The sequence below is a fragment of the Pipra filicauda genome, unplaced genomic scaffold (assembly GCF_003945595.2).
Source record: "Pipra filicauda isolate LSUMZ 115617 unplaced genomic scaffold, ASM394559v2 scaffold103_size3290846_pilon, whole genome shotgun sequence".
Taxonomy (NCBI): Eukaryota; Metazoa; Chordata; class Aves; order Passeriformes; family Pipridae; genus Pipra; species Pipra filicauda.
In genome coordinates, this window is record NW_024103474.1 from 2,615,203 (window position 1) to 2,628,282 (window position 13,080).

General features: G+C 42.6%; 1 protein-coding gene across 4 annotated transcripts in view; it reads right to left on the reverse strand.

Annotated features, from left to right (window-relative positions):
- Positions 1-13,080, reverse strand: part of SFMBT1 (Scm like with four mbt domains 1) — a 155,936-nt gene that overhangs the window by 36,438 nt on the left and 106,418 nt on the right. For 3 of the 4 annotated variants that reach the window (XM_039379144.1, XM_027726845.2, XM_027726853.2), the window contains one exon: positions 1,777-1,944. In XM_039379144.1, coding sequence (XP_039235078.1) covers positions 1,777-1,804 — 28 coding nt within the window. In that variant the 5' untranslated portion in view covers positions 1,805-1,944. Of the gene's footprint in view, positions 1-1,776; positions 1,945-3,287; positions 3,699-13,080 lie in introns of those variants that run through there. The other variant, XM_039379151.1, reaches the window with a different exon arrangement.

A 13,080-nucleotide genomic window follows, 5' to 3' on the forward strand; every position in this document is an offset into this window, starting at 1 on the left:
CCATGAATAAATAAAGACAGGTTGGAATTTCGGCAGCTGAGAAAGACTGTGACAAGAATTAAAGTTGTCTTTTCCCCTTGTAGTGTGGAAGAGCATCACAACCAACAACCCTGACCACTGTCTGGGTTCTTGGGAGGCAGAGAGCCTGTAAAAACAGAAAGACAGAGGGGAATCTCCAAAACTGCTACAAATTATCAAGTGGAAAAAATTACATAGGTCAAAGAATAGGAAGGGAATATTCTGGCAGTAGTTTGGACAGGTCTAACTCAAAAGCACTTCAGAAAACAGTATTTGAGGGCACAACAAAACCAATGTGCTTATGCTTACACAGGCATCATTTTCTGTGGACTCTCTGAATGCAGCAAGTAAAGCTCCTGTCAGTTATTGTTTGCTTTTCACAGCCTCCTGTACTCAAACCTGGCACAAAAGGATGCTCAGGAAAATAGCTGTTGAGTAATTTCAAGGCAGTATCAAACCCTTTCCAGCTATTCCAAAAGCACAGAGTGAGAGAGGACTCTGTGTCCTCTGATGCTTTTTGAGGAAGATGGAAAAATGACAATAAAGGCTTCAGTACCAAGGAATCAGCCTGTGAACACACCACTGCTGACCACTTAAACATCTCCTTACTGTTCCTCTCTCTTATGATCACTGGCAGAAGTCTGCAATTTCCTCTAGCTGAGGAAAAAGGCAGAAAAGTGCCTGAAGACATTCTATATCCTTGTTCGTGATGTCTTTTCTTGCTTATTTGAGGATATAACATTGACAACAAATAAAAATCATAAAGCAGAAGACAGTGTTCTCCTAAAAGCACCAAAGATTAAACCCACATTTAACATTTCTTCACTAACACCGGCAGTAATTAGATTTCCAAGAAGTAAAGGTACAAAAACTACCAATAGTGAATTTTCCCATGAGAAGAGCAGCTTGCAGGACAAGTACCAAAGGAAATTAATACCCAGATGAAGTTCTGATCCAATTGTTTATACTGTTTACACAACTAAAATTTGCTTTACATTAACTGTACCAACACTACAGGCAGGGACCTCCTCATGGACAAGGGACAAACCATGGCAAACAAGACAGAAAAAAATGGATGGTCCCTACCCCCATAAGAGGGTACAATCCCAGAACTGCTTCAGAAAGCTGTTAGTATTCCCAGCCATCCCAGACCTGGTGTTTCAAGGTGAACCAAAACCTGAGCTAATTTATCATAATATACCCCTCTGCAGCAGGTTAGGGATTGATATCACAAGCCTATCAAAGTGGACACACCAAGGCACTTCAGAAAAACAGGACAGATTACAATGGCAGCAAACAACTTCAGTTATCTGATTTTTTAAACCAGCAGCACAACCTTGTCAAAAATTTAAGAGCAACATGAACACAAGGACAGACAAGATAATATTAACTATTTTGACAGACAAATGCCTTAAAATAGTAGTGTTAAAACCACCGAGCTTTTTGTAAGTCCATCTCATGGTGGTACCACAAAGAGGAGAGTCACAGCTTCTTAAAAACACAATTCCTAAGGTGGGTGAGACTTTGTTCTTCAAGCCAGTGACACATCCTGCTTTGAAGTAAAGCAAAAACAAACATAACCACGACAGCCCCAGGGCCAGAATCTAACCCCAAATCACTGAAATTTGCATTTCTCCCTGTGTACAGTGCACAGCATCAGACACATGCCCAATGGACATTCACTGTCCTCAGCTGTCTTCCATCTTGCTTGCCAAGTTTTTCAGGATAGTTGGCCAGGGAGCTCAGCTGGACTATTACCTGCATCATACTGCTGTTCTCCATTCATCTCCACAGCAGCCTGGTGGTTGTTTCGAGCAGCCAGAAGCAGGGGAGCCCAAGGCTGTCACTGTTGGCTGGTCATGAGTTGCCTCCCGCCTTCGATCCTACTGGGAGCCAGGACATTCAAGAAGGAATCCTGGAAAACACCTGAAAAGAACAACTGGTAAGAAAATCTTTATGTGATTTTAACTATTTTTAAGATAGAATCATAGAATGGTTTGGGTTGGAAGGGACCTTAAAGCCCATCTCATTCCAACCTCCCTGGCATGGGCAGGGACACCTTCCACTAGACCAGGTTGGCTCAGAGTCCCATCCAGCCTGGCCTGGAGCACTTCCAGGGATGGGGCAGCCACTGGGCAACTTGTGCCATTGCCTCACCATCCTCACATTCAAGAGTTTCTTCCTCATACCCAATTTTCAAACCTACTCCTATGAGCTATTAAATCATGATTTCATTATGAATGGTAGAAACCGAGGAAGGAGAGGTCTAAAGTGAGCCCACTAGTTCAGTGCACTGGCAGTGAGTGCACTGCAAGTTTTCTTTCCTTACAGAATTCTCCATTAAAGCAAAGTTGCTTAGTAAATAAAAGCCTAGGTTACATGTTTATTTAATAACAACACACTTTGACTGACAACTTTATATAAATCAATGAGATGAGGCATGAAGTGGCCCTAACCCCAAGATTATTAAGTTAAATTCTTGTTAAAAAAAAAAGATAATTTTAAATAGCCTTTGCATTCTTGTTGAATGCCTAGGAAGCACCTGGTTTTTTTGTTTTAGGCAAGATACCAGAAATAATGTAGAGGACTAAAAATCAGCTTTTAAAAAAAACATAGGTGGCACTTCTGAGGATAAACACGTTTTTAATAACTATGGTTTAAAAAAAAAGTCCTACACATTTGAAAAGCCTTTAATTTTGAGTTTTGTATAGTTATACTGTCTATGGAAACTCTGTGATAATCCTTAGAGGTGGCATCATTCACACAAAAATAAACCAACTTGAACAGAATTAAATGTCTTACAGCAGTGCTCAGTCCTGTAGAAAGTTCTCAAGTACAACCAGAACTACAGCTGACTTCAAAAAATTTCATTACATGTGAAAATAAAATTTTTTTAGAGTAGCAAGAGTTATTATTAAGAGCCCCTATTGAATGGTAGCTTAGTGCCACAAAAATCTACTGTGTAGAAGATATTAATAAGTTTTATTCATTATAGCTCCAGGAATGTGTCTGGAAGGGAACTCAGCTGCCAGTTCCTGTGATATGCTTCTAACCTACTGCACTCCAGCTCAGAAAGACTGTGCTCAGCATGGAACTGCAAGGTCACAACTGAACTCCCAATTCAGCTCAGCCTCTGTGGGAAAGTTATGAGAAATGAAGCCCAGGTACCACCCTCTCTCAGTCTCCAGTGGTTCCTTACACACTTCCTCCATGCTCTCAGGACAAAGCAGTGCAGGACAAGATAATGCAAGCACATGTTCCCAGCCTACCCTCTCTCAAGACTTTCCTCCTACAGACAGACTGAGTTTCCATTTTTCCACCTTTTATAAAGTAATGCTGGAAGATGATGTCACTGGCAACCTGCACGATGCTTGGCACACAGGGAAGAACCAACAAAATACTTTAGAATCATATAATCATTAATCAAAATATTCCTTGCTAATGCCCTATCATAAGTGTATCAGCTGTCACAGTGCTGAGCCAAAACAAAGGCAGCGCTGTGAAAAATGCCAAGCAAAGCACATAGTCCAACAAATCTGGGGATGTGCCACTGGTTTCTAACAGTGAAGCCCTGGCAAAGTACCCTCAGAATTAATTGCAATTAAGCTATTTTCAGTTCATGGGATTCAGCTCTCGATTAGTGTCTATAACTAAAGCAGGTGATGTAAATATCTTCTTTTTGCAACGTGAAAATATTTAAGACACCCCTTCCCCCCCCCCAAAAAAAACCCCACCACAAAACCATACCCCAAACACCAAAGAGGCTGTTGATTTAGAAGATGCCAAATACTGGCAGCTCCTGTTGAAGTTGATTGATATTCTGCCCAAGTCAAGTTGGGGAGTTATTCAGGATTTCATAAGCAGCTCTGGTGTTTTCTGTACACAAAATTGAGAGTACTTGTAATTAGCCCCCGCCAGGGCTGTGCCTACAGTCTGGCACCCCAAAGATTATCTTTTGATAAATCTCAAGGGAAGGGGAGCACAAGTGCTGCTGGAACAGAGCTGATTTGGAAATACTTTGGACTCTTCAGTCTCACTTCTGCATTTCAAATCTCCTTTCAGCACATGAAATATTCAGATGTTAGCAACTGGAGGCAGCATTAAAAACAGTTACAGTTCATTAAAGCCAGATGGCTCACTTGAATATGAAAAGAAATCAAACATAAGTTGGATGTTGAATTAAAGTAAATCAGCTGGTGTCTGAGGCTTAATATTATTTTTAAAACAAAGGCACAGGAGACAACGGGGACAGGAGACACCCCTAAGGACTGGGGAAGAAGCTACAGAAAGGATCAAGTTTCAGCGAATTCCTTCATGCCAGGCATCCAGTAAAATCTACTTCGGCCCCCTGTGTCTACTATAGAGAGCTTCACTCTGCCCAAGCAGGCAGGAAACCTGTTGCAGGTCTGCCAGGGCAGGGAAGGGGTTCCTCAGCACCTGAAAGCTGCAGCTCTGCTTCTGAACACTGAGATAAATCTACTGCTAAAGCAACAAGGAAGGTAAAGGTCCTTTTGTTTTTCTTGGACCATACCCTGGAGGTGGGAGCAGAGGGCCTAAATGTCCTCCTGGTCCCTAAGCCCATTCACACATATACCTGTGCTTTTTCACTTCAAGGAAATACTAATTATGTGTTCCCTAGGAGGGGAGATGGCCCCGTGCACTTCATTCAAAGACTTTTTGTAACAAATCTTTTATTGGAGGATTCACAGCTATGACACAGACAGTGCCCTGTTCAGCACCTCTTCTAATTAGGTCCAGTGTTTGCAGTGGAAATTCTTGTTGTCATTTCAAAGAAATCTATTCAGGACAAAAGCACCCCCTCTACTACAGACTCCTGCCTGGAAAAAAAAATTCAGGAAGAACAATGAGAAGTACAAAGCTGGTACAGATGAGCACCCAGCAGTAGCAGCAGCAACCCTTTCCCAGCACACACTTACTCAGTGACCCCTTCAGTGAATATTCCCAATGCCTCTTACTCAGGCACAAGCTCATCATAAAAGCTCTTCTGCAGTTAAGATCTGAAACTCTTATGACAAAATTAGCCGAGAGACTTTTCCTTCACAGAGAAGGGACTGTACCAACACTCCATCCCAGAGGGCCAAGTCCTGCTGCTGCACTGACTGAGGCTCCAAACCACAGGGCAGAGATCTCCCCCAGCCTTATTCCTGATGCTGCCACATGTAACCTCAGCTACAACCTGCTGCCAGTCCCAGGTGCTCACCTGCCCTCTGCTTGTATCAGTACTGCAGAAATCAGCAATTTCCACAGCCTGCAAAAGACAACTTCCAGCTTATTTTTTAACCTTTTTCCTAACCTAACACACTGTAGTCAATCATGAATACAGGTCTCAGCTGCCCTTTTTGCTACAAGAAGGTGAGACAGTGGCTCCAGGGCAGAAGGGGGCACATTCAAATCAAGATTTGTATGTGACTGGGTACTTGCAGGCCACACACCTTATCAATGTACAAGCAGATCTAAAGTAGCTGAAATGCAGTTGCACAGGTCCTTTACCAGAGGAGAAAAGCCAGGTGGAGAACATCAGCCCTTTGGAAAACACATCTGCACCCTCTCAGAGGACAAAGAGACTCCACCCAGCCTGACTGAGACTCTGCCAACTTGTCACTGATAGAAGAAAGTAAAAAAATGGAAAGGACCTTCTGGGATGACAACTTAAGTTGAAATATCCTAAATATCAGTAGAGTTTAGTAAAAAAAAAAATAATTCTATAGCACAACCAGAACTCAATAAACTACTCAGGTAGGAGCCAACTTAATTTTAGGTTTGACTTACAAGTTCATACTTGATTCCTCATAAATGTTTTTGTGTAATCCATTCCAAGTATACTGGTGAGTTTTGTATCACAGCAGTTGGGAGTACTCTTACTTAGTGTTTTCAGCACAAAACAAGTAAGATACAGTGCAAATTTCTCAATCAGAACCAAAATCAACAGCGATAGAGAAAATTAACTTTCAAGCTATTCAGTGTGAGTTTCATTCACTTTTTTGTAGCAATGCACTCGCAGTACAGAAACAGCCAAATCCCCACATTAGTCAGTACATTTCCTCAAACAGCCACATCCTTTTGGGGGAAAATGTCAGAGATTCTGGCTAAGCACTGCTGCCAACTCGGTGGAAGGATACAGCTGATTACTTGCTACAGCAAATCAGCAACCCCCTCCATCAGGGCACAAGAGCAGATATTTGCCTCCTTTGAAAAAAGCCTCACCCTTGAAATCAGCACTGACAGAGCCAAAAGCAAACAAATATTCAGCATTTGGTGTAAGAAATCTTTAGTATCTGTGATGGAACTGTTTCAGACTCACAGATCAGCAAGTGTCTGCATGGTCACTTCTGCTACACTCGGAGCAGCAGCTCACCAAAGCTCCACAAAGCTGCAGGAGTTGTGAGACACCAACACAGGGGTGTGGAAGCCACCAAGGCTTTGCCCACCCGAGGATTTCTTAACTCCAGTCACACGGTGCAGGAGCAGGGTACTCACAAATCCAGGCTCTGTCTGATCTGCCACATGGAGAACCACTCTCATTTCTCATGTTTTGCAATTCAGCAACCACATCAATGCTCCTCTTAGGGCCCACTAACTCTTCTTCCTCACCCACAGCACCAGAAGGCCAGTAGACAGCTGTCAAACATCACATCTGAATTATTTTCTTGGGAAGCAAAGTATTGTAGACACCTACATCTATGCCCTTCCCTCTTGCCCCAGCCCCATCATTCTCCCTCCTGCTGGGACGCTCAGTAGAGGTCCCACTTCTCCAAGAAAGGGTCTCCACACTCCTGTATTTCATGCAAGCTCCTTGTTCTCTAAGCCTTTTAGAGTGAAAATAGGGCTTAAGACCTTTCTTGTAATTTTCTCCTCTCTTATTTAGTCACTAACAGCTGGGAGCCTGGATAACACTTTAGATATTTTCTAACTTTCAGTTGCATAAACAAAGTAAGTATTTCACAAGCCTTCCCAGTACCTGACCTTCCACAACCAAAAGACAAAGTGGAAGACTCTCACAATCTCCACTTTATGCTGGAATTTCAATTTTTCAAGCCATTTTAATTGCTGTTCTGTGACAAGCAAAAATCAGTTTACAGTTGCTTCGGCAGCAAAGAAAACTACCTGCCACAGAAGCCTTGGCTCAGCACTGTTAGCACATTCCAAATCTTCCCAAGACAGCCCTGCAAGGCCCAGAAAGCAGACTACAGATAGGCAAAATAAAGTTTGATGCTTCTATAACAAAGTAATAAAAATGCTACCGATTTCATTAGTCACAGCTGCTGAAGGAATAATCCCGTCCAGTGTGGAGAACAGAAACCTTTGGCTGACTTGCAGCTCTTTAAAGCATTATTTTTACACACATACATGAAACAGCCGGTCTGTAAAAAGGGGCTTGTTTGCTTGTTTCTCTAACGATTTACCAAAGATAAACAAATAATTGAATGACCTTTAATTGGAGGTAGGACCACCAGCATTTTCCTTAGGCTGTCTCGATGGCACACTGGGTGCTCCAAAACAAACACAAAACTTTCCTATATTAAAAAAATAAATAACAGGGGCAACTGTGTTCCCACATTTTTGCAGTTGCGAATCCAACTGTAAGCAAACCTGCTCTGAGTTTACCACATTCTGCTCTTGCCCCTCTAACCTGTTTTATAGCCAAATCAGACAATTCTGTGCTCTTGTACGAGGCCACAGGACACGGGCCTGGTGACCAGCCCTTCTCCAGCAGCTCTGGCTGCAGACTTTGCCTCCGTGGTGTCCCAGGGCCACAGCAGTGACCAGCACCCGACCATCCTTCACGAGGAATTTTTATTTCGACAAAAGTGGCCGAAATTTCTGAAGTTTCAACCCCTCTAATCTCTGCCTGCCAAGTTTCTTATTGTCAACTTATTTGGGCTTTGTCCTTGCAAGGGCAGAAATTGTGTTGGTCATAAGGCTTGACTCCTGCTCCTTGCAAAGGAAGCTTTCTTGAAGACGTGGCACAGGATTCCTGCAATCCCTGTCATCTTTCTGCCTGCCAAGAGCATGCTTGAGTTTTCTTATCTGAACAGCTTCTGTATGGCCTCTGAGAACAGAACCCATTGAACATGAATATTACATATGTATATTCAAATATTATCACCAGACTTGGATTAATTATTAAAACTTACTATATTTCTCTCCCACCTGCACTGCAATCTCTGCTCACAGACCAGTACTCCTAACAGTTCCACCCTTTCAATTCCCTGCTGCTCCCATTAAATCTATTTTAGCAGAAGAGAACTCCAAGTTCATCCCTCCCATTGTGAGAACAATTCTGAGACTCCGCAAGAGAGCTGCATTTAAACAACACACCTTCTGTTCTTACACTTCCAAAGAAATTCTCATAAAATGTAAAAGGAGCAAAGAATCTGTCATGGAGAATCCAGAACACTACCAACACCAGGAAGCCAGGCTTACAGAAGGTTGTGTGGCTCTGGAGCATGTTTCACACCTCCTGAATGAAAGTAACTACAGGACTGCAAACATCTCTGCAGAGGATGTTAAACCAGCCTGCACCACTGCAGTCTAATGCAATAATACAGATATTATTTTTATTTCAAGGGTTTGATTAAAAAAAAAAGCAAGCCTGTATTTATGACAGTTTTCCTGGATTTACCCAGTGCCCACAAACAAGGTGGGCAGAACAATCCAGCCAGCAGGACAGGACAGGATCCCACCACTGCCTGCAGCCAGTGCTTCACCAGAGAACTGGTGTCAGAGCTCCTCTGCTTTGAAAACGTGGAAATGTTGTCTGTGAACATGCATTTTTATTAGCATAAGAGTATTTACCAGAGAAAAGGATAATCTGTTTTGTCACAAAATGGGACCAATGCTCATACCTTTAACTCAACCTTCTACTAGAGCTACTTGTATAACAGAAAAAAACAACAAATAATAATCTATTTAGCAAAAATCTGCCAATATAATCTGTGGTGTTTATCTTTTATGTTTAGGTTATGCCAATTTTTGCCAGTTTTCCACTCCCAACCCCTGTCTGAAGTCCAGTGGCTTCCAGGATTTGACTCACTGCCTGGATATGCCTGACTATACACATAACACACCTAAAACTGGGAAGCCTGGTTAATGAATCTTGAAACACTCAGGTCCAGCTCAACAAATTATGGGATCTTACTTTACAACCCTTGCTGTGCTACCCAGCTGGGAAAGCAATTTCCATGGGACTACAGGTTAAGTCCAGGTGAGAATGTAAAAGTCACAGCTCTGTTCCCACTAATTCAGAAGCCACTGGACAGCCAGAGCATTCACTTGACAGGGGGACAACACACAACAGGGTGTCCCAAGGAGTTCCTTTGTGTTCATAACTGGTTGTAAATAGAACTTGTTAAGAAATGCTTCCTTTGATTCTTCAACTTTTAGGGAAGTTTTGGGGGGTTTTGTCAAGTCCTTAAGGTGTGGTTTTGTGTTTTAAATACAAAATCTCCAGCATTTTTCTGCTCTCTTCATCTATTTTCATGGCATGCAGAGTAAATGCACATTGGGGGTTATGGGCCAAATAAAGACACCAGACAGAACAGACTGCTCTGTTTTCATTGTTGATTTTTGTTATTTCATATCCTATTGCACAAATACAACTGCCTGAAGTTACAAGCTGGAAAAGATGAAGTAAAAAAAATGTGAAGTTCCTGCTGCTCCCCAGTCCCAGACAACACCTTGGCAGCTTCTTATCCTCTGTAAAAGGACAAGCAGCATGAACAAGAAAATATTCCACCAGGAAAATGTAGTATAATTTGTGGTGAGATAAAATAAGAGCACTCAGATGGAAAGAAACCGACTTCTACCTCTGGATCTTAATCCCTAGTGCATATAAGTATTGAATCCCAAAGTCCATAATGAAGTGACATGGATGGCTGCCCATCAGGAAGCACCAGGCAAGAGTTAAACTGCAATGTGACAGCCATCAGGGATAGGAACCCTTTCAACTTTGTTTGAGAAGCCTTCTCAGCTTCCCTGGAGAAACCACATTACATAAATGGGTTTAGACTTTAAGTGAAATGACTTAACTTTTTGTCAGAGTCACCACTAGTCTTGTTCTGGCTTGAAATAAAAATGCAAGGAACCGACTCTGTTCAAGAGCCAACTCTGAGCTGATGCCAAGATTTGAGATCTGCAGCACAGAGCCCTAGAGAGCAACCTGGGGGGAGCTATGGGTGGCAAAGCACTCAACTATCAGCTCCCAAACAAAAAGAAAACCACGCCCTTTCCAGGGCATCAAGGAAGAGCACCTGCATTGCTAAGTGGGAGAAGACAAAGTATCAATGGCTGAATATAATTAAGGATACAATTCAGCTATCCCCTAGTGAGAGTAAAATGTTTTAAATCAAGAAGTACATTCATTGCACATACATTTTAGGTAATTAACAAAGATACAAATTAATCCTAAGTGCCTGAAATGTAAGAATTACAGAAGAGACCTGAAAAAAATCACCTGTTAGAACACCAGATTTGGAAACTAATTTCAATGTATGAAGGATGTCAGGCCTACAGATAAAGTATGAAGGTCAACGAAGTTACAATAAATAGCTCCCTAATAGTGCCATGAGGCTCAATTTATTCAAACAAGTCCTCGTTGAAGCCTCATATTCTGTGCATATGTTATAGGAAAGTCTTTGAATAAAATCCGAGCAGGACACTCAACTTGGCTCAGCCCTCAGGTCACATAAAGGGAAAAAATTTGCACTACCTTCCAAAACCTTCTTTGAAATTGAACTTCTGTTTCAGGGAACCTCCTAATGGATGTCACCACTGCAGACAACACAACAATTAAAGGAGATGTGGAGGGGGAAGGAAGTTATTTTGCAAATAAGACATTTTTTAAAAGTCCATCAGATAAAACGCTTTTTTCATGTCAAAGCACGCTCCTACTTCCTTTGTCATGTCATTGAAATGGCACACAATACAGAAAAGGTAATATATTACACCCATTTCTCAGAACAGCTCCTAAACCACAAGGTACACACAAAAAGGGCAACTCTCCCTTGAATGCCACCACAATCAGAGGACAAACTCGGATCCTGTCAGCCTGTGAGGGCTCACACGACCTCCAGACATTTGAGATCCACAAAAAAGCCCAACTTACCGCTAAGAACATTTATTCCCAACAAGCACACTCTCCACCCCACCAATATAGAAGTTTAAAGGTTAGGAGCTAAACCTATTTATTAATACATTGACCTCTAGTTCTAGATCTGATTTTCCTAGAGCAAGCAGGAACTGCCACACATCTCCAGCTCAGCTGGTACACTCTTTGGTGCACAGCACTTGTGAAATTATAAACAATCTCCTAGATTTGGGGTTAAAAATAGACTTGATGGTTTAACTTTTGGTTCCTATATTTAAAAAATTTGGCACTGATACTAGGGGACAACAAAGGGAGTGGTATTTCATTCACGCTTCTTTACATACATAGATCATCAGGCTTTCTTCCTTGAGCAAACCAACTAACCCATTAGTCGAACTGTCAGTGGCAGGCTAGAGTGAAAATAAAGATGAAAAATACTTTCTTATAAAGTTTGTAGTCTTGGTAGCATATAATTTCAATCTAAATAATTCAATCTTAAATAATTTCAATTAAAAAACTCCTTAATCATAGAAGCTGTGTTTGTTTTTATGCACGCTAATGATATTTGAACATAAGGTCTGCTTAGACAGATGCAACCACAAATCAAACTGCTGTTGCTGTCCAACAGACAGAAAACCTATTTTAACAAGCAGTGGCACTAAAAAGCCCCCACAATGACTGCAAATAAAAGCTGTAGAAGCAAACAGGACACAGTCTTATCAAAAGCACTCATCACAACACATTGAGTTGGATCAAAACAGACTTGCAACTCACAATTTTCCTTAGGAAGAATTAATTTACTCCTGAGTGGCCAGCACAGGTCACAGAACAGGAAACAAACCAGGGAAAGTTTGTGGCTGAGGAGGTTGTCTTTGGAAAGCGAAACCCAGCATCATTTTCCCTAACAAGGACTCTGTGCTACCTACTAGCAAGAAGTAAGACTCAACCTCCCAAATGGACTCAGGTGCTAGAGCTAATAACTTTGGAAAGTGATTAAGGGAAGGAAGACTCTAAAAGCTGTCAACCACACCCAACACTCACTGAACACCCTCTACAAAGCCACTTCATCATCAAGGCCATCAGCACTCAGGCCTTGCTTTCAGAAATAAGCACTTCTTCATTTCAGATGAAATCCAAATAAATGAGGCTACAAACTTCGAGGGGTCAGGACTCCAGGCCTGCCGTGCCATTTTCTTCACAAAGCCATGTTTCAGAGCACAGCACCGCCTCGGGACTTCTGTGCCTCAGGTTTTTATTTTCCTGGCTTAGTCTCGCTGTTTCATTACTGTGAAAGGCAAGTCTCATTCCCAGAGCAGCCCTGGAACGCTCCCAAGCTGCACTGCAGGTGGCAGGTGCCGGCACTATCACGGCATCTGCAGCATCTCCCCACCCGCTCCTCGGAGCCAGCAGTGTCCATCCATCCCTCCTGCTCCACGGGGCAGGACAGGCTCATGTCACTGATGTCATGATGGGACCACACGAGGATCAACATCGCGTTTGGAGCAGTGGAACACGCCGGGATCATCTCCCTCCGCTCACAGTTCAGCACAAGGAGAGCTCCCAGTGCCCTGCACTGTCAGCTTGGGGCCAAGGAGCAGTGAGGACACCCCCTTCCTCCTACTTGCAGCTCTGCAAGCTGTGACTGACCTCACTAGCAGCACAGGACAGAAACACCAGGAGCACAGAAAATTAAACAGCAGCAGGTTTCAGTTCTTCCATAAAGGTATGTCCTCTTCTCCTTCCCCCAGTAGACCAGCATGCTACCTACATACCATCCAAATGTTAGTCCTCACCAGGACTAGAGTCATTTCTCTCATGCAGGCACTCCCCATCTTAAAAGCGAAAACGTGACTGTGAATTATCACCTTAAAACTGAGGGGAAGCCCCAACCAGAACCATGATCCTACCCTGCACGGGCATCAATGGAGAATGTATCCCAAAGGCTGTGTCCCTTT